This window comes from Plecotus auritus (assembly GCF_963455305.1).
Source record: "Plecotus auritus genome assembly, chromosome: 10".
NCBI lineage: Eukaryota > Metazoa > Chordata > Mammalia > Chiroptera > Vespertilionidae > Plecotus > Plecotus auritus.
In genome coordinates, this window is record NC_137785.1 from 6,830,435 (window position 1) to 6,858,000 (window position 27,566).

At 42.1% G+C, this 27,566-nt stretch overlaps 1 protein-coding gene and 1 pseudogene across 7 annotated transcripts in view; one reads left to right on the forward strand and one right to left on the reverse strand.

The window, feature by feature from the left end:
- Positions 1-1,217: 1,217 nt before the first annotated feature.
- Positions 1,218-1,891, forward strand: LOC308235326 (large ribosomal subunit protein P1-like; annotated as a pseudogene). The gene is made up of 2 exons: positions 1,218-1,267; positions 1,571-1,891. The product of its transcript is annotated as a large ribosomal subunit protein P1-like (transcript).
- Positions 1,892-6,772: 4,881 nt separating this feature from the next.
- The window catches only part of LOC308235435 (uncharacterized protein), a 37,958-nt gene continuing 17,164 nt past the window's right edge, over positions 6,773-27,566 (reverse strand). Inside the window, exons 2-6 of one of the 6 annotated variants that reach the window (XM_080644235.1) lie at positions 17,252-17,338; positions 16,605-16,704; positions 14,902-15,028; positions 12,041-12,114; positions 6,773-10,961 (exon numbers count right to left, since the gene is read on the reverse strand). In XM_080644235.1, the coding sequence (XP_080500361.1) occupies positions 8,691-10,961; positions 12,041-12,114; positions 14,902-14,935 (2,379 nt within the window). In that variant the 5' untranslated portion in view covers positions 14,936-15,028; positions 16,605-16,704; positions 17,252-17,338 and the 3' untranslated portion in view covers positions 6,773-8,690. Of the gene's footprint in view, positions 10,962-12,040; positions 12,115-14,901; positions 15,029-16,604; positions 16,705-17,251; positions 17,399-19,562; positions 19,737-27,566 lie in introns of those variants that run through there. The other 5 variants (XM_080644232.1, XM_080644231.1, XM_080644234.1 and 2 more) reach the window with 5 other exon arrangements.

Sequence of the window (27,566 nt, forward strand, 5' to 3'; positions counted from 1 at the left end):
ATTTCTGCTCAAGCCGTGAGTATACAGGTCAGTGTGAGGTGAGGCCCTCACACTTGTGGTAAGGATGTTAATTTCTTTATGTGAACACAAGCAAACAGGAAAATTGGCTTTTAAGGAACTTTGCATCGAAAATAATAAAAGGTCTCAACTGCAAAGCTGCCATGTTTCTGGGGTTCCTCTAGAAAGAATGACCAACATGAGGCTACATTCAGGAAAGTGAGAATAGATTCTCTCTCATCACTGATGTTTCCATCTCTCTCCCTCTCCCGTCCTCTCTGAAATTAATGAAAAAAAATATATATATATACATATACATGTAACATATATATATATATATATATGTGTGTGTGTGTGTGTGTGTGTGTGTGTGTGTTTATACACATATATAAAAGCCAATGAGAATAAAACTGTTATAACATGGGTTAATTCCATCCCAATAAAGAAGTTAACGGGATAACACTGAGAAATTATTAAGGTTTCCAATGAAAATCAGGACAAGAAAAAGCATTCCAATTACAAAGTACACAGATGCCAATTTGTGGTAGTCCAAAATTTCATATTCATATTAAAAACTATAGGTGTCAACATGAGAACCCAAATGATGGGCTACCTCCTTCATGAAAATAAAGCAAAATATTCCCCAAATTCTGATGTCAGTCACTGCATTATAAATTCCAAACTACTGAGTGGAAGTCACAGGGGCTTGACAGGCTGATGTGGGACAGGAAGCTTCACATGCTGTGGTCATAGCACTGCAAAAGGAATGGCAGCCTAGAAAACAAAGTGAAAAACCAGAGGAACAGGAAATAAGAAATGAAAGAAATAGAATTAATTTTTCTGAGTTCAGCCAGCAGTGCAGCCTAGGAAAAGTGTCCTCTCCCACATACAGAGTTCATGGCAATTCTGCATATTGGGTACAACACTGTCACTGGTATTGCAATATTCCTCTTAATTATGGAAAACCTATTACACAGACAGCCCTGTCCTGAGTGTAGTTCCTGTCCCCTAAATGTTACAAACTCACATGCCCTCAAAAAGTTTTCATCTGAACACATTGGCACAGAAAATGAAGTAACTTTGATGATATCATTTACAAAGCTAGTTAAGTATTTTAAAAGGTTCTCACTAGTGTTATCCTATATAATAAAATGCAAATATGGAAACTGCCCCCTCGGGGACTCACTATGTGCGCTGACCACCAGGGGATGGCATGGAACATGGCGGGCGACCAGTGGCGGTGGTGTGTGGGTGGCCAGGGAAGGAGAAGGTAAGGCGGTGAGGAGGTGGGGGGACCTGATCGGCCCTGATCAGCAGCCAGAAATAAAGATCCTACCTGTGCACGTGCACTGGGCCTCTAGTTCTCTAACAGAAGAAAACAGTGTGCCTTACAATGTTCCATGAGAAAGTGTACACAGTGAGGTCCTCTCTGAATTCAATAAAAATATTTGAAAGTGATAACAATGATTGCCCCACTCTTTTCCCAGCTGCAGGTAAGGTGCTCAGTTCTTCCAAGGCAGGTAAGGCCGCCTTGGGGTGAGGCCCTCACTTCATCTGGCCTCGCTCCCGGCAGTGCTTGCCCAGCACTCACCCTCACCCTGGCCTCAGTCTCTGAGCTTGCCTGCATCTACTCCGCCAGTATCCTGCAGGACGATGAAGTGACTCAACGCCCTCATTAAAGCAGCTGGTGTGTATGCTGAACCTTTCTGGCCAGGCTTCTTTGCAAAGGCTCTGGCTAATGTCAACATTGGGAGTCTCATCTGCAGTGTAGGGGCTGGTGGACCTGCCCTGAAGCTAGTGCTGCACCATCACCGCTGCTGCCCCAGCTGAGAAAAAAATAGAAGCAAAGAAAGAAGAATCTGAGGAGTCTGATGGGTTTGGTCTTTTTGACTGAACTAGCTCTTTTGTAGCAGTCAATAAAAGCTGACCTGCTGCAAATCCCCACCCCCCCCCACCAAAAAAAAAACTCACAAAAAATGATCGCCCAATTGAGCCCATTTAAATTTTATAGGTATATTGTAAATCTCTACATTTTAGAAAAGATTGCATGAAACTTGAATGCCATCCTACATTTTACAAAATGCAAATGATTATTTACACTACAGACTTTGTGAATTCCTACTATATCCAGATTTCCTTTCCAAGAATGCATAACATTAAAAGTTTTCAACCTTCACGTGCAGAAACACACCGATCTGCCAATAGAACTGACTTAAAAGTGGAAGGTTTCCCAAATGCCTAATACACTTGACCTCTTTAGGTAACAACAATTTTATTATGAAAACTGCTCCAGATTAGTTCTGTTTACATTAATAACCTCTGCTTTCAATACTCTCTTCCTCAAATACCGAGACTTTCATTAAGTGTACATTATCAAAGTGACATGTTTTATATCTTACCAGTATCATTTCAGAGAATAAATCTGGTATTCTGGTACATGGCATAAAGGCCTGGTCATCTTTAGATGACATAGGTGAAAGAAAACACATTTTCAGTTTTGACAATCAGGTGAGTGCACGTTGAAGTTACCAGCAACTATAGGCCAAATAACAGTTTTGAGTACTCCAAGAACCAGTGAAGGATTCAACAAGGCTCAAGATAGGTACCATGAGGGAAATTCACATCAAAGAGGGACAAAGAGTTGCTTACATTTGCCAATGATATCTGCTCAAACCCCCTGGCACACAATGGCAATATTATAAAAACACTCCCAATTCGCAGTTTCTTTGCTGGAGAGAGAGAGATAAGGGAAGTGCGTATTCAATGACCTCCCTGTTTTGAAGCATCTTGAATAACAATGTCTGTTGTGCGTGACACAGAGAGCAAACAGAATGGCAGTACACGATGACTGCCCTATAGTGGCTGCTACAGAGAAACAATGAGAAATGGTTCGAGCCCCACAAAGACTGCGGTTCTGAGGATGTATATGGAGCCTGAAAAGATACAGCGGGTCTGAGAAAGAAACAGAGGACATTTCAACTGGGAAATTAAACAGACAACTGAGCCAAGAATACAGTCTGAAAACAGTGTTGACCGAAACTATTTGTTCCACAGATGGTTATTATTTGTTTCTTCCTATAGAAAGCATGTTCAAAAGCCTGCTACTTTATACTTCAGGAATCTCAACAAAAGATATCAAGTCATGAAAAACAAACAAACAACAACAAAAAACAACAGAAAAAGTGTGCCATCAGGAAAACAAAATAATCAAACTAGTACTACAGTAATGGAAATATATTAATTACCTCAAAAAGAATGGAAAATCTTAAAGCCGAAAAGGAGAAAATAAACTGTCCAAAAATCACCAAAATATTATGTAACCAAAATAAAAATATAATGAGAAAGTACTTTATAAATACCACACCAAAAGGAGAAGTTGAAATACATATTACCTGAATTGAAACATACAATAGAATCATGAATAAAAGACGTGACCAACTCAAAACATCAAAGAATTTGCCTGGCAGTGGTGGCTCAATGGTTGACCTTCAACCTAGGAACTAGGTCACGGTTTGGTTCCACATCAGGGCATAGGCCTGGGTTGAAGGCTCAATCCCCGATCGTACAGGAAGCAGCCGATCTATGTGTCTCTCTCTCACTGATGTTTCTTTTTCTGTGTCTGTCTCCTTGCTTTCACTCACTCTAAAAATCAATGGAAAAATAGCCTCAGGTGAGGATTCACAACAAAAAGATTCATTAATTTTGTCCTGGCCAACAAGTAACTTTGCTGATTGGAGCATCCTCCCAATGTGCCAAGACTGTGGGTTCGAGCGCAGGCTGGGACACATCCGGGGATCAAAAATAAACAACAAGACAGGAATAATTAATTCTGCATCATTTTGTATGGTGGTACATTCTCTGATATATAACCCCAAAAAGGAGTAAAACCATTGATCAAATATCCAATAATTACATCTCACTCTATACTCACAGTAATTTTTTCCACAATATGTGTTATTGAAGATCTAATATGAAGAATGTTTCATTGAAAAAGATTCCATCTATAGACAAACAGCAGGACATTCTCTGTGTACTGCGTAGACATAAGTGGGAGTAAGCTGAGCCGTGAGAGCTTCCGCTTATTTTTTTTCTTTTTTTTTTTTGTTTTTGTGTCCAATAGCAATGTATCTTAGAAACTTTCTATCTCAGCATAAGCATTTATTTAAAATAATAAAACCTGAAAAACCAAGATGGTGGCATAAGGTATACACCTATAAGTGCTGCCTCTCACAACCACACCAAAACTACAACTAAAAGACAAAACGTCTATCACCCAGAACCACAGGAAAGCTGGCTGAGTGGAAGTTCTACAACTAGAATGACAGAGAAAAGACCATTGAGACAGGGTAGGACGTGCACAACCGTGGAAAAGCTGAGGTACGGAGGTGCGTGAATCGGGCTGGTGGCTGGCAACTGGATGCGCTGTTTTTTTCAACCCAAAGAGAGATACAAGCTCCCGATTACTCTGAACTTCAGTTTCCGGCAAGACTCTGGGGAACCAGACTCCTACTGGGAGAGGCTGGACTGCCTGCCATCGGGTTGATAAGTGAGGGTGGCTTTCTTGTAGAGGTACGCGCAGGAATTATTGTTTACTTCGCTGGGGCTCGGGGCGCAGGGACACGGAAACGCGGGGAAGCAGAGACCGCTGACTGGCAGCCATCGCTGTTTGCCATGCCCTAGTGATTCTCTGAGACCCCGCCCCGCCCAATTTACAAACCCACCCAAACTTTGAGCAGCGGCATTTGCATATAAAGGGCCTGCCCTATAGCGGCTTAACCTAACAAACTGCAGCTCTGGTCAGACAGCTCCAAAACTTCCAAACCCCACGCAAAGAGGAGAAATCTGCAGATCTCGATGTAGCTCCTGCTGGTTGGCCTCAGACAGTAGCTGACCTGCACCCCATAGTAGTCAGTGTGAGACGACACCAGATTTCACCGCCTCACATCCATAAGTGACACATTCAAGAGGCAGACTCAGTGAGTGCCAAAGCCCCACAGAAACAAGTCCTGCCCCATAAGGGTGTCTCCAGAACAGATCTATCATTATAGAAACAGCGGGTTCTCAGCCAATTGGCCTGGAGGTCAATTCCTCCCAGTGTACCAACAGCAATCAAGGCTTAACTACAACAAGACTGTGCACACAGCCCACAAAGGGGTGAACCATGCCCAAACCGGTTTGGCTCGGTGGATAGAGCGTCGGCCTGTGGACTGAAAGATCCCAGGTTCGATTCTGGTCAAAGGCATGTACCTTGGTTGCAGGCACATCCCCAGTGGGGAGTGTGCAGGAGGCAGCTGATTGATGTTTCTCTCTCATCAATGTTTCTAACTCTGTCCCTCTGCCTTCCTCTCTGTAACCAATAAAATACATTTTTTAAAAAGGGGTAAACCAAGAGTGTCCACCTCAGTAATTGGGGAGGCTGAAACAGTGGGCCCTATAGGTCACCTACCACAGAAAACCACTCCATCAACACAGGGAAGCAACCAAAATGTGGAGACAAAGATAAAGAAAAGCTAAAGGAGTTCATCACCACCAAACCAGGATTATATGAAATGCTGAAGGGTATTCTTTAAGAAGAGGAAGAAGAAAAAGGTAAAGATAAAAATTATCAACAACAAAAGGACAACAAATACCTACCAACAAGTGAATCTGAAAATCAAGTGAATAAAAAAATCTGATGAACAGAATGGACTGATGAATATAATAGAATCCAGGGCATAGAAAGGGAGTGGACTGAGAATTCTCAGGGAGAAGGGGGTGTGAGGGGTGCGGGAAGAGATTGGACAAAAATCTTTTTTTTTTAAATTAATTTTATTTTTTTTTAAATTGTTTGAAGTATTACACATAGTAGTACATATGTCTCCTTTTGTTTTTTTTCCCACTGACCTCCCCCCTGGACAAAAATCTTACACCTATGGATGAAGACACTGGCGGGGGGGTAAGGACATGGGAGGGTGGAAAATCAGGTGGAGGGGAGCTATGGGGGAAAAAAGAGGTACATCTGTAATAATCTGAACAATAAAGATTTATTTTTTAAAAATAAAATAAAATAATAAAACCTGCATAGATGGCGTGGCTCAGCGGTTGAGCATAGCACCATGAACCAGGAGGTCAGAGTTCCATTCCTGGTCAGGGCACATGCCCTGGTTGAGGGCTCCATCCCCATTATGAGGTATGAAGGAGGCAGGGGATCCATGATTCTCTCTCACCATTGATGTTTCTATTTCTCTCTCTCCCCCTCACCCTTCCTCTATCAAATCAATAAAATATATATATTAAAAAAGTAAGAATAAATATTAAAAAAAAAAAAATGCCGAAACCGGTTTGGCTCAGTGGATAGAGCGTCAGCCTGCGGACTGAAAGGTCCCAGGTTCGATTCCGGTCAAGGGCACGTACCTTGGTTGTGGGCACATCCCCAGTAGGAGGTGTGCAGGAGGCAGCTGATCGATGTTTCTCTCTCATCGATGTTTCTAACTCTCTATCCCTCTCCTTTCATCTCTGTAAAATATCAATAAAATATATTTTTAAAAAAAAGAATAAAACTGATATAACATGGGTTAATTCCATCCCAACAAAGAAGTAAATGACCTGACAATGAGAAATTATTAAGGATTGCAATGAAAATCAGGACAAGAAAAAGCATTCCAATTACAAGTACACAAATGCCAATTTGTGGTATTCCAAAACTTCATATTTATATTAAAAACTATAGATGTCAGCATGAGTAGCCCACCAACTTCATGAAAATAAAGAACAATATTCGCCAAATTCTGATGTCAGTCATTTAATTAGTCAACTGTAAACTACTGAGTGGAAGCTACAAAGGCTTGAAAGCCTGATGTGGGGCAGGAAGAGCTTTACGTGCTGTTGTCATAGCACTGCAAAAAGAATGGTAGCCTAGAAGACAAAGTGAAAAACCAGAGGAATAGGAAATAGGATATGAAAGAAATAGAATTAATTTTTCCGAGTTCAGTCAGCAATGTAGCCTGGGAAAAGTGTCCTCTCCCACATACAGAGATCATGTCAGTTCTGAATCCTGGGTACAACAATATCACTGGTTTTGCAATATTCCTCTTAATTATGGAAAATCTATTACACAGACAGCACCGTCCTGAGTGTAGTTCCAGTCACCTAAATGTGACAACCACATAATGACATACCCTCAAAAAGTTTTCAGCTGAACAGTGGCACAGAAAAGGAAGTCACTTTGATGACATCATTTACAAAAGTGGAGAACTATTTTAAAAGATTTAGTATTATTCTCTAATAGAAGAAAATACTGCGCCTTAGAATGTATCCAATATTCCATGGGAAAGTGTACACAAGTGAAGTCCATATAATATACAACAGCTCACAGATCTTTAAGGCAGAAACAAACAACCCCATGATTTCACTCGCACATACACCAGAAATAAAACATAGCAGCATCAAGTGATATGGGATTACAATCACATTAATATTTCCTTTTCAAAAGACTTCAAATGATTTCAATATAAATGAGATAACACTCTAAGTAACTGTACATATGGAAACATCAATTCTTTTGATATATTTACGTATATAAATATTCCCTAATTACATTTCAAGTTTGGAGGACACTGTTTAATAAACATTCTGACTTAAAACAATACCTGAAAGGCATTTTGGCTACCTATTAGTGTGAATTCAGTGATACTTTGAAATTCATAATCAATTACATACTTGGATAAAGTTTTTACATCTTTAAAATCTCTTTAAGGCATAAATTCCTTGGAGTTTTGCAAACTGTCCATTTTGAACAAACATCCTTCCTCCTATATCATGAATGTAGAATTTCTACAAAATTACAATAGCTGATACTGACTGAGGCTGTAGGTCCAAGTATATGATTTCCTACATTCTTCAGATTTAAGGTTTCCCTCTAGAATGAATTCCAATGTGAGGAATAAGCTATGGATGCTTATTAAAGACTTTAGGACATTGTTTACATTTGTAGTTTCTCCCCAGTGTGAATGCTGATGTCGTGTCAGGGTTGCACACTGAGTAAGCTTTGTCACATTCTTTATATCGGCGGGACGTCAATCCAGTAATAATTAACAGATGTTGTATGACATATAAATGAGGACATACACTTTGACATATGCCTCATAATTTGTAAGACCTCATTTTATCATTCTCAATGAAGTTTCAACCATGGAGAAATCTTCGGATGGAAACTTTATATCACTGCCATTTCTTTGGAATGATTCCTGAAATGTTTAGTTGACTTTGACCACAGGTTAAGGCTTTCTCACATTTTCTACAGTGTAAGGCGTCCCTACACTATTAAAATCCCTGATGTGCAGTGAATTGTGAGCTGTGGGTAAAGGCTCCATCCCATTCTCTACATTTGTTTGGTCTCTCTCTCCTATGAAGTCTCTCAAGTACAATACTACCTGAGTGGCTTTTAAAGACTTTTTTACATTTTTCTTTCTAGTATGAATTCTGTGATATTCAGTAAGTATTCACTGCTGATCAAGGACTGACAACACAAAGCACATCTGTAAGATTTCTCTCAAGTATGCACTCTCTGCTGTATAGTGCAGCAGGCACACTGAATAAAAGCTTTGTTACACTTTCTACATGTATAAGGCTTTTCTCCAGTATGAACTCTCATGCTTAGTTAGGTAGGAGTTGACAAAGGATTTGCCACATTCTCTACATGTATAAGGCTTCTGTCAAGTATGAACTCTCTGATGCTTAATAAGTTTTGAGGGGTAGCTAAAGGCTTTGCCACAGTCTCTGCATTTATGAGGCTTCTCTCCAGTGTGAACTGTCTGATGCTTACTAAGTTGTGAGTTTCCACCAAAGGCTTTCCCACATTCTCTACATTTATAAGGCTTCTCTCCAGTGTGAACTCTCTGATGCTTAATAAGGTTTGAGGGGCAACTAAAGACTTTGCCACATTCTTTGCATTTATAAGGCTTTTCTCCAGTGTGAACTCTCTTATGCTTCATAAGGGATGAGGACCATCTATAGGCTTTACCACATTCTATACATCTAAAAGGCTTCTCTCCAGTATGAACTCTCTGATGATAAACAAGGTTTGAGAATGCACCAAAGGATTTGTCACATTCTTTACATTTAAAAGGCTTCTCTCCAGTATGAACTCTATGATGTTTAGTAAGTTCTGAGGGGTAGCTAAAGGCTTTGCCACAGTCTCTGCATTTATGAGGCTTCTCTCCAGTGTGAACTGTCTGATGCTTACTAAGTTGTGAGTTTCCACCAAAGGCTTTCCCACATTCTCTACATTTATAAGGCTTCTCTCCAGTGTGAACTCTCTGATGCTTAATAAGGTTTGAGGGGCAACTAAAGACTTTGCCACATTCTCTGCATTTATAAGGCTTTTCTCCAGTGTGAACTCTCTTATGCTTAATAAGGGATGAGGACCATCTAAAAGCTTTACCACATTCTATACATCTAAAAGGCTTCTCTCCAGTATGCACTCTCTGATGATAAACAAGGTTTAAGGATGCACCAAAGGATTTGTCACATTCTTTACATTTAAAAGGCTTCTCTCCAGTATGAACTCTATGATGTTTAGTAAGTTCTGAGGACCATCTATAGGCTTTGCCACATTCTCTGCATTTATGAGGCTTCTCTCCATTGTGAACTGTCTGATGCTTACTAAGTTGTGAGTTTCCACCAAAGGCTTTGCCACATTCTCTAAATTTATAAGGCTTTTCTCTAGTGTGAACTCTCTGATGCTTAGTAAGGTGTGAGTACCATCTATAGGCTTTGCCACATTCTCCACATTTATAAGGTTTCTCTCCAGTATGAACTCTCTGATGATTAGTAAGGTATGAGGAACTTCTAAAGGCTTTGCCACATTCTCTACATTGATAAGGCTTCTCTCCAGTATGAACTCTCTGATGGGTAATAAGATGTGAGGAACATCTAAAGGCTTTGCCACATTCTCTACATTGATAAGGCTTCTCTCCAGTGTGAACTCTCTGATGATAAGCAAGGTGTGAGGTTCTACCAAAGGATTTGCCACATTCTCCACATTTATAAGGCTTCTTTCCAGTGTGAACTCTCTGGTGGATAGTAAGGGTTGATAACGCAGTGAAGGCTTTGCCACATTCTCTACATTTATACGGCTTCTCTCCAGTATGAACTAACTGATGGGTAATAAAATGTGAGGAACATCTAAAGGCTTTGCCACATTCTCTACATTTATAAGGCTTCTGGCCAGTGTGAACTCTCTGATGATAAATAAATGAGGACTGGTTCAAGGCTTTGCCACATTCATTACATTTATAAGGTTTCTCTCCAGTGTGAATTTTCAGATGAATACTAAGGGTTGATGGCCAGGTAAAGGCTTTGTCACATTCTGAACATTTATAAGACTTTTCTCCCATATCATTTCTATGATGTTGAGTATGTCCTGAGGACTGATTAAAGCCTTTTCCATTTTCCCTGAGTTTGTAAAATTTTGCAATAGTATGAATTCTTCCCTTATGTACAATAAGAGATGAATGACATTTAAAGGCTTTTCCACATGCTTTACATTTGTAAGGCTTCTCTCCAGTATGCATTTTCTGATTTAGAGTACCTGAAGGCCAATTAGATGTTTTACCAGAATCTTTACATTTATAAGGTTTTTTTCCTTTATGTATTTTTTTCATTTTATTTAGATTGAGTATTTGACTGGGTATTCTACCACAAGGATTCCATTTGTAAGTCTCCTCCCCAGGATGAATATCCTCTTGTTCAGTGTAATTTGAAGACTGCTGAAAAGACTGGACACTTTTACTTCCTTTGTGTGTCTTCTCCACAATAGGAATAACATGACATATATTGTGATTGGAGCTTGGGTCAAAGACTTTTCCATTTTTATAATGTTTCTCTGCAAGCTCGCTTCTCCAATGATGATTAAGATATGACCCTTGCTTAAAGTTTTTCCAATGTTCATTGCATTGATAACTTTTGTCTCCATTATGGATACTCTGGTAGTAATGGGAGATAGAAAGTCCTTTAGTGACAGTAATAATTTCATTAAACATGTACACGTGTTCCATAAGAACCATTTTGTGATACTCATTAAATGAAGACGGTTGTATAAAAAAAGCTTTCCTAATTTCTTAAAATTATACACAAAAAATAGAAAACATTGTCAGAGGACGAATAATGAATCCTTATTTAAAAAATTGCCAAATTTCCCAGCCACCGTGGCTCAGTGGTTGGTTGAGCTTCGACGTATGGACAAGTTGGTCGAGGTTCCATTCCAGGTCAGGGCACAAGCCCAGGGTTCCCCAGTATGAGGAAAGCAGGAGGCAGCCAAGGAATGACTGCCTCTCATCATTGATGTTTGCCTCTCTCTTCCTCTACCTTCCTATCAACAATCAGTAAAAATATATTTTTTAATAAAAAATAAAAGCCCTAGCTGGATTGGCTCAGTGGATAGATCATTTCCCTGAGGACTGAAGGGTCCCGGGTTCAATTCCAATCAAAGGCACATGCTCAGGTTGCAGGTTTAAACCTCATGGGGGGCATGCAGGAGGCAGCCAATCAATGATTCTCTCTTATCATTGATGTTTCTCTATTTCTCTCACTACCTCTCTGAATTTAATAAAAATTTATTTAACAGTAATAATAATAATAAGATTCCCAAATTGAGTACATTTAAATTTTATAAGTACATTATAAATCTGTACATTTTACAAATGATTCCGTGAAAGTATAATCCCACCCGACATTTTATACAATTCAAAGGACTATTTACACTACAGACTATGCGAATTCCTAGTTTTTCCATATTTCCTTTCCAAAAATGCATAACATTAAAAGTTGTTTTCAACCTTCACGAGCAGAAACACACTGATATGCCAATGGAACTGACTTTTAAATCGGAGGTTTCCCAAATGCATACTTCACTTGACCTCTATAGGTAACAACAATTTTATCATGATAACCTTTCCAGATTAGTTTTGTTTATATTAATTCCCTCTCTTCTCATTACACTCTTCTGAAATTCCAAGGCTTTCATTAAGTGTACATTATCAAAGTGTCACTTTTTATATCTTACCAGTATTTCTTCAGAGAATAAATCTTGTATTCTGGACTTTGGCATAAAGACCTGGTTAACTTCAGAGGAAATAGCTGAAAGAAAACAAATTTTCAGTTTTGAGATTCAAGTGAGTGTACGTTGAAGTTACCAGCAACTATAAGTCAAATGACAGTTTTGAGTATTCCAAGAGCCAGTGAAGGATTCATCGAAAGCTCAATATTGGTACCATGAGGAAAATTCACTTCAAGGAGGGACAAAGAGTAGCTTACATTTGCCAATGATACCTGCTCAAATCCCCTGGCACACAATGGCCATATTATAAAAAAAACTCCCAATTCCCAGTTTTTTCACTGGAGAGAGAGAGAGAGAGAGAGAGAGAGAGAGAGAGAGATGAGAGAAGTGCATGTTCAATGATCTCCCTGTTTTGAAGCATCTTGAATAACAAGCGTCTGTTGTGCATGACACAGTGCAAACAGAATGGCAGTACACGGTGAGTGCCCTGGGTGAGTGCCCTGTAACGGCTGCTACAAAGAAACAATGAGATATTGTTCGAGCACCACAGAGATTGCAGTACTTAAGACATATATGAACCCTGAAAAGATATCATGTGCCTGAGAGGAAAACAGAGAACATTTCCAACTGGGAAATTAAACAGACAACGGAACCAATATTAGAGATACTGAAAACAGTGTTGACCGAAAATAGAATGTGTTCCACAGATGGTTATTATATGTTTCTTCCTATAGAAAGTGTGTTCAAAAGCCTGCTACTTTACAATTCAGGAATCTCAACAAAAGATATCAAGTCATGAAAAAAATGAAAGAAAAGTGTACCATCTTGCTGGCACAAGAACAGACGTATAGATCCATGGAATAGAATAGAGAACCCAGAAATCGACCCAAACCACTATGCTCAATTAATATTCGACAAAGGAGGCACGAACATAAAATGGCGTCAAGACAGTCTCTTCAATAAATGGTGTTGGGAAAATTGGACAGATACATGCAAAAAAATGAAACTAGACTACCAACTTACACCATACACAAAAATAAACTAAAAATGGATAAAGGACTTAAACATAAGACGGAAAACCATAAAAATACTAGAGGAATCCACAGGCAGCAAAACCTCAGACATATGCTGAAGCAATTTCTTCACTGATACTGCTCCTAGGGCAATGGAAACTAAAGAGAAAATAAACAAATGGGACTACATCAAAATAAAAAGCTTCTGCACAGCAAAAGAAACCATCAAGAGAACAACAAGAAAGCCCACTGCATGGGAGAACATATTTGCCAATAATATCACAGATAAGTGCATAATCTCCAACATTTACAGGGAACTCATACAACTTAAAAAAAGGAAGATAAACAACCCAATCAAAAAATAGCAAATGGACCTAAATAGATACTTTTCGAAAGAAGAGAGAGGAAGAAAAAAAAATGAAAAAAGACAGAGGAAGGCCAAGAGACATATGAAAACATGCTCAAAATCACTAACTATCCGAGAGGTGCAAATCAAGACGACAATGCGGTACCATCTCACACCTGTCAGAATGGCTATCATCAACAAATCAACAAACAACAAGTGCTGGAGAGGATGCGGAGAAAAAGGAGCCCTCGTGCAAGGCTGGTGGGAATGCAGACTGGTGCAGCCACTGTGGAGAACAGTATGGAGTTTCTTCAAAACACTAAAAATAGAACCCCCATTTGACCCAGTGATCCAACTTCTAGGAATATATCCCAAGAAACTAGAAACACCAATCAGAAAGGATATATGCACCCCTATGTTCATAGCAGCACAATTCACCATAGCAAAGATTTGGAAACAGCCTAAGAGCCCATCAGCAGATGAGTGGATTAAAAACCTGTGGTACATCGACACAATGGAATACTATGCTGTGGTAAAAAGGAAGGAATTCTTACTATTGGCAACAGCATGGATGGAACTGGAGAACATTATGCTAAGTGAAATAAGCCAGTCAGAGAAAGATAAATATCACATGATCTCAGTCATTTATAAAATATAATGAAAAACATAAAATGATGAACAAAAACAGATACAAAGACAGAAAAGCATCAATCAGACCATCAAACCTCAGAAGAAAGGAAGGGGAGGGTGGGGGTAAGGGGGAGATAACAAACAAAGGACTTTTATGCATGCATATAAGCATAACCAATGGACACAGACAAGAGAGGGGTGACGGCATCAGTGCGGGGGGGAAGGGTCGGTGGGTAATTAGGGGATAAGGACACATACTAATACCTTAATCAATAAAGAAATTTTAAAAAATAATAATAAAAGAAAATGAAGTGTGAATTTTGATAGAGACTTTGCCACTTCCAATCCAGGTTGTCCTCTGGTCAGAAGACATAGTAGAATATTAGAATATTCTAGAAAATGATTTTCTAAAATATTATTTTCTGATAGTACCTTAATTAGTGTAGACAACATGTAATGTGTGCAAACACTGACTTCCTAATTCACATACAACACAAACCCTTTCTTTTTTATTCCAAGGACCCCAATTTGTTCCTATTTTTTAAAAACATATATTTTTATTGCTTTCAGAGAGGAAGTGAGAGGGAGAGAAAGAGAGAAACATCAATGATGAGAATCACTTAAAAGATATCTCCTGCAGGCCCCTACTGGGGATCGAGGCAGCAACCCTGGCATTGGCTCTGCACCAGAATCAAACCTGGGACCTTTCAGTCTGCAGAACCGTGCTCTCTCCACTGAGCCACACCACCTAGGGCCCAATCTGTTCCTCGAGAACAAGAATCTAACATAGAAAGCAGAAGCCCCTAGAGATGTTAAAATAATAAAGGAAACAAAACCCTGCGGGTGGAGGAGGAACTCAGGAAGGAAGTCATCCTCACCCACAGAGGCCAGGTTGCTGTAGTTCTCCACCATCACATCCAGGTACAAGTTCCGCTGAGCTGGGTCCAGGCATTCCCACTCCTCCTCAGAGAAATCTATGGCCACATCCCTGAAGGTCAATGGTCCCTGAAAGAAAAGACACAGTTCCTAAGAGGCCACCAGAAGAGTCTATAACGTCACCAAACATGAAAACAGTGTTAGCAGAAGAGGTTTTGACGGAGGGAGTATCCTAAATTATCCAGTAAGAACACTTTGCCCCAGTAACATTCTCTTATGTTTTCTAACACTGACACATGAGGTTGACACATGTCCACAAATCCATAGTACAGATTTTACTTTACAGGAAAATAAACTTTAAAATTAAAGCGTGGACACAGGCATATGAATTTCTGAGTGCTGTGTTTGCATCGTCCAGGGTTAGTGGTGTATACTTCTCAGCAGGAAATGTCATGCTGAGTTGGAAGTATATGCACTTCTTCTCAAGTGTAAATCAGACCACAAGGAAATGAACTTCTATAAATATACTGATTCTGATCAAGGTTCTGAGATGTGGCCTGTATTTCCACAAGTGTAACAAGCTCACTTTTACTTGTAAGGTCAATGTTTCCGATCCATGTGCCATATTTCTGAATACAGAGAAAGTGAAAACACATAAAATATTCATACAAAACTTGGAACTAAAGGGTTTGTTAATGGAATCAGTGCTCCTGGAATAGGACACATAGGAACCACAATCCTAGTTGGAAATTTACTATGAGAAATCTTAGAACAGGATTATTTTGCCTGGTCCAGCTGGCGTGGTTCAGTGTTCCGTGCTAACCCATGCACCAAGAGGTTACTGATTCGATTCCAGTCTGGACACACAACCAGGTTGGAAGCTCATAGCCAGTGTGAGGTGTGCAGGAGGCAGCCGGTCAATGATTCTCTCTCGTCATTTATTTTTTTTATCTCTCTCTACCTCTCTCTTCCTCTCTGAAATCTATACAAATATACTTGAAAAAAAGAACACAAAGAAAAAATAGCTGAAATAATGTTAACAGTTTAGGCACAGAGACACATTTTACAACTATGAAATCAAGATGGTTTAGTGATTGCATAAATCTCATGAATCTATTTGTGTAAGATCCCCTTTGTGTTTTATAAACACAATACGGAGAGAATCTTAATGATATAAAACAAGTTAGACCTACTGTTTCCTTTTTGTGGTTGTAAATCCTCCCCTGGGGAGATATATTCCATTGACTTTTCAAGAGTGGAAGGCAGGGAGATAGAGGGACAAAAGGGATAGAGGGAGAGAGTGAGAGAGAGAGAGAGAGAGAGAGAGAGAGAGAGAGGAGAGACATCGATGTGAAAGGGAGACAGAGACACATGGATTGGCTGCCTACCGCAGGGACCCAGGAGCTACTTGCCTTGGAACAGGAATCAATCCCTCCACCACTGATCCTCACCAGCCTGGGGGAACTAATTTTTCTTACTAATACATTTCTTTCAAAAATTTTATGTATCATTAGTGGAGAGCTATGTTGTAGGGATGTTAGAGATGGCTGCCTACCAAGTTTGATCTGTCCCAAAAGGGACATTTTGAGTAGTTGAAAATCACTAATTAAAGATGGGAATGGCCAAAACCGGTTTGGCTCAGTGGATAGAGCGTCAGCCTGCGGACTGAGAGGTCCCGGATTCGATTCCGGTCAAGGACATGTACCTTGGTTGCGGGCACATCCCCAGTGGGAGGTGTGCAAGAGGCAGCTGATCGATGTTTCTCTCATCGATGTTTCTAACTCTCTGGCCCTCTTCCTTCCTTTCTGTAAAAAACCAATAAAATATATTTAAAAAAATAAAAAATAAAAAAAATAAAGATGGGAATGCTTCCTGACCTGGGGAGGGTGACAAAATGAATGCAGACAAGGCTCTGGCACAAAGGAGGGAAGTATAACCCAGCCAGTGGGGCTGAGAGGTAGAGGGTTGACCTATGAACCAGGAGGGCAGGCTTAGGTTCCTGGTCAGGGCACACACCAGGTATCAGACTCCATACCCAGTGCAGGGTGGGGTGCAGGAGGCAGCTGATCCATGATTCTCCAATCTAATTGATGTTTCTACCTCTCTGTTCCTCTCCTTTCCATTCTGAAATCAATAAAAATATATTTTAAAAAAGAGACAGAAAAAAAGAAGAAAAACATGCAGAAAAAGAGAGAAATACAGAAACTGCTGACATTGACTATGATAAATAAAGTAATGAAATAAGGAAAGAAAAACAACCTGCAAAGGTAAGGACATCAGAAATAGAGAAATGAATCACCAGATGTTAGAGGAAAAGCAAACATAATCTCTGACCCAGGACACATCTTTTACCTGAGAAGCAGCCATTTGGTCCATGTCCTGATTGGGGTCTGGGATGTTTCCTCAGATGACACTATGTTGAGGAGTCACAGAATGTGCCTTCAAAGAAGTTAGCACAGCCTGTTAATCAGCTCCCCTCACACTCACAGTCAGAAGGACCTGGAAATGGGGAAAAGACCACCCCTCCTGTCCTTTGTCACAGGAGAGAGTCAGGAACAATGAGCTCCTACATGGAGACCACACTGGGAGGGGTTTTATTTCGTTTTTATGTGTCTCTCCTCCCAAAGACATCCACAAACTCCTACAGAAATGAGAATGTGAGCTGCTGTCCTGACCCCCCAAAGCAAACAGTGACTCCCCTTACCTCTCCTGAACAAAGCCTGCTCCCCACTCTCACAAAGACATCTTCCAAGTCCTCAGTAACCAATGATGCCCCACCCAGTGCAGCTGTCCACCTCCATGGGGAAAAGTGCCCCTGAGGGCATTTCTTAAAGCGCCTCAGGGGATCTGAGAAGACCCAGAGGATTTACCTCAGGATGTTTTTAAATAATAAATGAAGTGTCACAGATAGAAAAAGTATATCCATGAAAGCAACACACACACACACACACACACACACACACACACACACACACACACACACAACACCACAGCAAAAAAGGTAAGGCTTCTAATATTCCTTGAAAAAGCATCAGGTGGTGAGAGACACAGGTCACCTCCTCATTGCCATCCCAGGAAATGACAAGGGACCCATGTCCAACAGACAAGTCTCCACCCTCTGAGTGAGTAAGGGTTGCAACTGGAAGCAAATAATAATAAAATTCCCAAGACTTATAAACTGGAGATTTATAATTGTCACTCAATCTGTATAACTAAGACAATTCAGCTGTTAAATTAAATATATAAAGGCACACCTAGGAGGCATGACTGAGTGGTTGAGCTTGGACCTATGAACCATGAGGTCATGGATTCCAAGTCAGGGCATGTGGCCAGGTTGCAGGTTTGATCCCCAGTGACCAGCGTGCAGGAGGCAGCTGATCAATGACTGACTCTACTCACCGATGTTTCTATGTCTCTCCCTCTCCATGCCTCTCTGAGATAGTGATATCTTTGTACAAACACACACACACAGACATAAACACACAATATATCACAATTAAATCATCCACATCCCATCAGCTCACCTCTCACCCAGATCAGGGTTCCCCTCCTCCCACTGCTGTGTATTTCTGTCTATGGATCTGTCTCTGTCTCCCTGTTCCCTTTCTCTCCACTGCGGTCCTTTGCTGTGTCTCACTCTCCCCCCCTCCCTGGTCCCCTGCGCTTTCTCCCCTTTTCTCTCTGTCTGTCCCTACACCTGGACCATGAACCTCCTGAAACCCATTTCCCTTCAGGTGCTCTTTCTCCTGGTCTCTGATTGCTCCCATCTCCACACACGTCTGCGTCTTTCCCTCCCCACGCCCGTGGCCCCTCTGCTGCCTGTTACAGTCTGTCCTGCTCCCCACAGCTGGCTGACTCCGTGCTGCTTCCCCCTCTGCCCCCTCATCCCTGAGCCCCCCTTTCTGTCCCTGCACTCGCTCCCCCAACTCTTCTCCTCTGAACCAGTGTCTCTGTCTGACCTGCCTCCTCCTGTGTGGCCCCCACTTCTGCTCACCAGGACCCTCTCCCTCTCAGCTCCCCTTCCTCTCTCTGGCTCCCCCTCCTCCCTATTTCCCCACTTCCTTCCTCCTCAGGCTCCTTTCCCGAGTTACCCCCCCTCACTCCTACCGTCACCGTCCAGTCCCTCCCACGTCCCCTATGGGCCCCTCTCTGGGGACCCCTCACCGCCCTTTCTCCCTCCCACGTGTCTGTCTCTCTCACTCCCTCTCCTGACCCCCCCCCCCCACCAGCCCGGTTCCCCGCCCCCCGCAGTCACCGCTCCCACAAAGCACCTCCCTGCGGGCCGGTCACCTCTTCTGGGGACACCGCGTTCTTCCCCCTGAGCCCCAACCCATGGAAACTGTGCTCCCCTGGCATTCAGACCCCTTATTAATGGGGGTGGGCCTAGGAAGGCGGGGTGCAGACCCCCAGGCCAGGGAGCCATCCGGGCTCTTTGGGTGGAAAGCGCCGGGCGGGGGAGGGGCGCAAAGGGCGGGAACCCCCTGACCCAGACTTTCAGCCCCGCGGGGAGGACCGGCGGCCCCGGGAATGGTTTTCAGCAGGAAAACCGCGCGGCAGGCGGTGGCCCACAGCCAAAGGCGGACAGACCGCGGGCCGGGGCCTCAGTTTCCGCCCAAAGGAACGCGGCGCCTCCACTGCGCAGCCTCCCGGGACGCGGACTCACCGCTGTGAGGGGCTCCGGGGCGGGGACCTCAACAAGGACTTCAGCGCCTGCAGCGCCCCTCAGCCTTCCCTGCTGGGAGGAGGACGGAGAGCAGCAGCTTTAAAGCACAAACACCCTCCTCAGGGGGAACCGCCACCTTCCCCTCCACCGCCGCTTCCGGGTCTGCAAGGAACTGCGCATGCTCCTCCCTGCGGGATGGGCGGGGCCAGGACCTGAGCTGAGTGACTCCGCGGTGGGGGAGGGGCCGAGCTGCGGGGACAGAGGGAGGGAGGGCGGGGCAGGAGCAAGGGGGCAGCCCTGGTTCCCTCACCTCCTCCCACAGGGACAGCCCTTCCTGGTGGAGTTCCCACGTCATTGTTGGGGTTTTGGCTGGTGACGCGGCTGCGAAAGGATTCACAAGAGAGAGAAGAGACAGGAGCAGAGAGAGGGCGTTTATTTTACTTCTTTAAAGGGAGGAAAGGGCCAGGTGCCCTTTGATGGCACAAGGCTCCCCAGGTAGAGGGGCTGTTCTTTTATTAGGGTGCTAGCGAGTAAATGGCAGCTGTGGCAAAGCATAAAGAGGGGAGGAGGAATCTGGAATTCACACAGAAGTTTCCAGATCCCAGAGGCTGTGCTTAGAGCTACTGGCTGGCCTGCCCTTCAGCTGCAGATGTCCCAGGAGGTGTCTTTCCCAGGATCTTCCCAGGCAGCAACACATTCTTACAGTGAAGGTACAGATAATTCAAAAGGCGGGAATATTGGGTTTGAAACCAGAAACTTTCTGCCTGGGATTTGCCTGGATCCTTAAACCCTCAGTGAGGAGGGGGGGGGAAGGGCAGCCTGCTATCTCAGCCCCTCCCTGTCTCCCCATCTGAATGGAGAGGCAGCTTGAGTTAGGGAAGCAGGTGGATGGGGGTGTCCCTGAGTAGATGGGCAATTTCATGCTCACACCAGCAGCCTTTCCTGCTCCCTTCCTCATTCCCCAGGGAGACCAAGACTCAACATGGCTGAGTTCCAGAGCCTTTCAGAGGGATACGACCTGGGATATGAGACTTTGATGACTAAGATATGTGATCCTTTGGACAACAGCACTGCTTAAAAATAAACCTTTTAAAGAACCTTGTTAAAAACTACATTACTGCCAAAACCGATTTGGCTCAGTGGATAGAGCGTCGGCCTGCGGACTGAGGGGTCCCAGGTTCGATTCCAGTCAAGGGCATGTAACTTGGTTGCGGGCACATCCCCAGTGGGAGGTGTTCAGGAGGCAGCTGATCCGTGTTTCTCTCTCATCAATGTTTCTAGCTCTCTATCCCTCTTCCTTCCTCTCTGTAAAAAATCAATAAAATATATTAAAAAAAAAAACTACATTACTAAAACAAATGTGTCCAACACTTGAATTAAATTACCTTGAATACTGCTTTTTCACTACACACTTTTTATTATTTTATCAAGCATTTGAATATAACACCTATTCCAAAATAAACACATCAAAAATAAACATTGCTCATTTACCTCAGAAAAAGACACTGAATTATCCTTTCTTGATAATATTTTCCAAATACAATTTCAATACTATAAACAGACTGGTTACTCCATCTCCTCCTTTTATAAGGACCCCACTTCTATCAGAATAGGACCCCACTCTTGTGATATCATATAACCTTAATGACCTCCCTAAACCCCCTATCTCCAAATACAGACATATTGGCGGTTAGGCTGTCAAAATATCCATTTTCAGGGGACACAATTTAGTCCTTAAGAGTGCTTCAAGTTCATTAGCTGTTATATAAAACCACCCCAAAACGGATTCTCTTACTGCAACAATACTTCAGTATTTCTTATGAGTCTATGGGTTGGCCAAGTGGTTCTTCTGCTTCATGTGCAAAAGGTTTTTCCTTAGATCAAAACATGATTTCCAAAACAAAACCAAAAACACCATTCCCCGTCCTTCCATCCTACTTCCTTCGCCTGCAGAGTCCACTAACAGTCTCCTTCCAGCCTCTATCCACTAGTCAGTCCCAAGGCCATGTTACATGCATAAGGATTTTATTACTGAGCACCTCAATCTCAGGAACTCTTTTCTCTTATGAGTCTTTGTTGTGGAATAAAACACCCCAATGTTTAGTGGCTTAAATCAACCAAAACTCATCCCTGCACGTAATTCCGGGTAGCTGAGCCCTTCTCTGCTGCTTTCACTTAGGTTCATACACGCAGGTGCCTCCAGCTGGCACGGCAGCTGTCTGGGGCCCCAGGGAGCTGGACAATACCTTGTTTGGAAAATATTTTTAAAGTTTTTTTAAAAATTGAATTTAGAGAGGAAGGCAGAGATGGAGAGAAGCATCCATGTGCAAGACAAACATCCAATGGTTGCCTCCCTGAGGTGCCCCGATATTTGGAATCGCACCCCCAATTCAGCATTTGCAGGTCCAGGAATCAAACCTGCAGCCTGTAGGTGGAGGGCACTACATGCAGACAAATGAGCCAAATGGGACAGGGCCTGAAATACCTTTGAAATAAACTTCCTTACATCGTGATATATTTGTCAGTCATATCTCATATAATGTAACATCAAATTTATTATATGCCCCTTCAAAGAGAATCTACTGGTACAGCTCAGCAGGTGTGGCTCAGTGGTTAGAGTGCCATCCCTCCCACCACAGGGTCACAGATTTGATCCCCACTCAGGTCTGGTACCTGGGTGGAAGGTGTGATCTTCAGCCTACCCTGTGTGCCTGAGGGAGGCACCAATGGATGTGTCTCTCTCATATCACTGTTTCTTTCTCTCTCGCCCTTTCTACCCACTATACTTCCCACTCTCTCTAAGATCAATGGAAAAAATGTCCCTAGATAAGGATTTTAAAGAAAGAGAAACTACATTTATTTTGAAAATATTTTATTGATTTCAGAGAGGTAGGGGGAAATAAACATCAATGATGAAAGAGAATCAATGTTCCACTGACTCCTACATGCCCTCTATTGGGGATTGAAGGGGAAACCCAGGCATGTGCCCTGACCAGGAATCCAACGCAAACTCCTGGTTCATAGGTCAATGCTCATCCACCAAGCAATAGAGGCCGGGGCCAGACATTTACTTCTTATACTACTAGAGGCCCGGTGCACGGATTGGTGCACAGATGGGGTCCCTCTGCTTGGCCTGTGGGGATAAGGCCGAAATCAGCTCTCCTACATCCCCCGAAGGGTCCCGAATTGTGAGAGGGTGCAGGCCAGATTGAGGGATCCCACCGGTGCACAATCAGGGCCTGGGAGAGACCGTGGGAGGGCTAAAGGACTTGTCCGGCCCATCTTGCCCAGTCCCGATTGGCTGGACCCCAGCACCAAGCTAACCTACTGGTCAGAGTGTCTGTCCCTTGGTGGTCAGTGCATGTCATAGCGACCGGACAAATGGTCGAACTAACATTCGGACACTTAGCATACATAGGATTATAACCTATTTGACCACTCCCTGACTTCCGAATCCCCATTTCTTGTTTTCTATTTCTGAATGATCTGTCACATATGGATAACAAACCTGCCAAATATATATACACTGAAGAAGATACTGGGACATATTTTTATCTCAAGAATCATTAATTCTGGCCCCAGCTGGTGTCGCTTATTGGATACAGCATTGGCTCATGGACTGAGCTGCTGGCTTTGATTCCGGTAAAGAGGACGTATTTACCTTGCAGGGTGCAATCCTGCCCCTTGCAGGAGGTACAATCTACGTGTCTCTCCAACAAAGACATTTCTCTCTGTCCCCCTTCCTTTCACTCTTTCTAAAAATCAATGGAAAAATGGCCTCAGGTAAGAATTCACAACAACAGAAAGATTGATTAATATTGTCCTGGCCAAGGAGTAACTCTGCTGTTTGGAACCTCATCCCAATGTGCCAGGATTACGGGTCGAGCCCAGATTGGGGCACATCCAGGGGTCAAAAATAAATATAAGAAAGGAATATCATTAATTCTGCAACAGATTGTATGGTGGCACATTCTCTGTAATGTAAGTCTAAAAAGAAGTAAAACCACTGATCAATACGCAATAATTACATCTCCCTCTATACCCACAATAATTTTTACCACAATATGTGTTAGTGAGCATCCAATGTGAAGTATGTTTCATTGAAAAAGGTTCCATCTACAGACAAACAGCAGGACATTCTCTGCGTAGTGAGTAGACATGAGTGGGAGTAAGCTGAGTCCTGGGAGCTGGTTGTTTTTTTATTCTCCAAAAGCAAAGCATCACCCTGACCGGTTTGGCTCAGTGGATAGAGCATCAGCCTGTGGACTGAAAGGTCCTGGGTTCGATTCCGGTCGAGGGCATGTACCTTGGTTGCGGGCACATCCCCAGTAGGAGGTGTGCAGGAGGCAGCTGATGGATGTTTCTCTCTCATAGATGTTTCTAACTATCTATCCACCTCCATTCTTCTCTGTAAAAGATCAATAAAATATATTAAAAAAAAAAAAGCAAAGCATCTTCCAAACTTTCAATCTTTCTCAAATAAGCATTCAATTATTAAAAATAATAACTTACCCAAACGGTGTGGCTCAGTGGTTGAGCCTAGGACTATGAACCAGAAGTCGGGGTTCCACTTCTGCTCAGGTCACATGCCCCGGTTGAGGGCTGCATCCTCAGTGTTGGGTATGCAGGAGGCAGGGGATCCATGATTCTCTCTCTCCCTTTCCTTTTGTCTCTGCAATGAAAAGAAATATTTTTAAAATTAACAAAAAGCTAATAAAATTGTATTAAAATATTAGGATAAAAATACTTTAAACATTTTTCAAAACTCCTATTATTTGCAAAAACCAGGAGGCCCTTGTATCGGAAATAAGCTTTTAGAAATGTCTGTGGAACATACAGATGTGATCAGGTTGTTGCAAACTCCACCAGCACCATCTTCAGAATTTCCACAGGAAACAGAATAATGAATGCTAGGTTATTTATTCCAATATTAATATTATTTTGGGTTTAACTGATGCCACTAAAAACTTGAAAGCTATGTTTCCTGTTTCCTTTTATGTTCACATAAGGAAATTAACATCCTTACCACACGTCTCCGCATGAGGCAGTAACATGCAACTCGGCCACAAGCTTTGATGAGGTGATCATGTTGAGAAGGGGTGTCCATTCACACGTGGACTAGAGCCTGCAAGTAGGCTCTGGACTATCAGCCAGGTTGGTCAGTAAGGATTGCTTAGGGGCCCCATCGGGATGGATGCCCTGGCAGCTCTACACAAACCAGGAAATAAGACACTACATATGAAGTGATGTATTAATGTGCACAAATGCGCAGGAATCGATGGGAAAAAACACTGATAGAAGAAACACCTTTGCCTGATTACATTAATGCATCAGAGGTTACAGAATAGAATTAGGGTTTTTCTGACTGAAAAGTCTGAATAACTGGTAACAAAATAGAAAGTTCAGAGATAGAATTAAGGTGAAAAGAAGGGTTTTAAATGACATAATTAGTGTTAAAATGTATCATGAATGTGATGTTTGAACAGTAAGCATCTGTTATTTTCTGTGCCTTCTTCTCACAAAAAAACTTGGTATTCAGCTGGGGACTCTAATTGAGCAGGTGACTGCAATAGAAATGGTTACAATTCATCCAGGACATAGTAGCCATATGTGAGCTAAATGTAAGAACTGAGATAAAAACATAGGGTTAAATATTTATGACCTGGGATTTTACAAGAGATATGACAGCAACACAAAAACAGAGAAAGGTTAAATAAATTAGTCATCATCAAAATATATGCTCTGTGCATTCAAAGACAGTAGCACATCAGGGAAAATACAGTCTGAGATGGGAAAAAGTGATTTTAAGTCACACATCTTGAAGCATCTAATATCCCTATTTCCCCAAGTCCTACAAGTCATCAACCAATATACAAAGATCCTAGAGGAAAAGATAATCTCTGCGTTTATGTCCACCAATATTTGCTTTATTTACTGAGGTCCTCCTACTTTGCATCTATGTTTAAAAGGGTTTTATCCTCTTGATAAGTTGATCCCTTTATTATTAGGAATTATCCCTCCATTACTATGGCCTTTCTTATAAAGCCTCTATTTTGTGTGACATTAGTATTGCTTCCCCAGCATTTTAAAATTTTCATTTCCATGAAATCACTTGTTTTATCCCAAGGGCAGAATTTTTTCTTTATTTGAATTCCAAATATTCTAAAGATACTGTAAAGCCATCAATTAAGTTGTTCACATAAAAGAGTCATCTTGCCCTCGCTGGTTTGGCTCAGTGGATAGAGCCTCGGCCTGAAGGACCCCAAGTTCAATTCTGGTCAAGGGCACATTCCGGGTTTCAGGCTCGATCCCCAGTTGGGGGGTGAGCAGGAGGCAGGCAGCTGATCAGTGATTCTCTTTCATCATTGATGTTTCTACCTCTCTCTCCCTCTCCCTACCTCTCTGAAATCAATTAAAAGAATATAAAAAAAAGAGAGGCATCTTGCCCTAGCCAGTTTGGCTCAGTGGATAGAGCATCGGCCTGCGGACTGAAGGGTCCCAGGGTAAATTTTGGTCAAGGGCATGTACCTGGGTTATGGGCACATCCCCAGCAGGAGGTGTGCAGGAGACAGCTGATCAATGTTTCTAACTCTCTATCCCTCTCCATTCCACTCTGTAAAATATCAATAAAGTATTTTTTTTTTTTTAAAGAGAGGCATCTTTACCCAAGATTCCCAGCAGGCCAGCTCAGACCTGCTCCAGCTCCTTCCACAACTTTGGGAATTGAAAAACTGTGTATGTGCTGACTTCACTGAAAGTCAGCGCTTCCACATGGGTCAGCTAACTCACGACGGTTATCCTCATACCTATTAAATGAACACAGTCCAGTATTAGAGCTCTCACTACAGCAACATTCTCTGCAGAGTAATTTCTTTGAGGCCCAAAGGTAGACATGAAATAACTTTTTCCCAACACTTTACTTTCATGCTGTGTCTTTTTTAAAAAAAATATATTTTATTGATATTTTACAGAGAGGAAGGGAGAGGGATAGAGAGCTAGAAACATCGATGAGAGAGAAACATCGATCAGCTGCCTCCTGCACACCTCCCACTGGGGATGTGCCCGCAAGCAAGGTACATGCCCTTGACCGGAATCGAACCCGGGACCCTTCAGTCCGCAGGCCGACGCTCTATCCACTGAGCCAAACCGGTTTTGGCCATGCTGTGTCTTTTGATCTGAAGTGGGTCTCCTGTAGAAAGCATAAGTAAGGGTCTTGTTCTCCTATCCATTCAGCTACTCTGTGTCTTCTGGTTGAAGCATTAAACCATTTATATTGTGAATGAATATTGATAGGTATATAGTTATTGGCATTTTTAAAATTAATTAGTACAGTAATTGTAGGGAAATTTAACTTGCCATTCACATCAGTGGATAGGTATTCCAGACAAATCAATAAGGAAAAAGTGGTCTTAAATGACACAGTAGAAAAGATGAATTTTGTATGTTTACAAGCTGTGATTATCAACTGGAGTGTCACACAGGCAAATTGGTGTGCTGCAATAATTTTTTGAAAAAGCAACAACTGACTAGTCAATAACACAGACTACATTACCCATAGATTGTGGAGTAAAATAAGTTACAACAGCCAACACAATAATAGCTGTGTGGTTTGCATGGATCAAAATCAGACTTTTTTGGAAGATAGGTAAAATATATATTTTGTGGACCACTGAATTTCAATAGTTAGTTCATGTGTGCCGTGAAGTAAAAAAAAAATTTGAAATCTGATTTAAAGTTTTTCACCCCAATGCAGAAGAATATGCATTCTGAAGAAACTGATGACAGAATGCCCACCAACCCAAGGGACGGTGTCTGCTTCATCTATTTTCCTAAGGGCCACGTTTAAAAAAAAAAAAGCTCTTACATGTATTTTGTATCAATACACCTCCTGAACTTTCCTCACTACAGTACCAGAAAATGCAACTATTGTCTAGATGGGATTGAATTCTATGATTGCTCTGGGTCCCATAGTATGTCCTGTAACAGAACAAATTCATAAAGCCC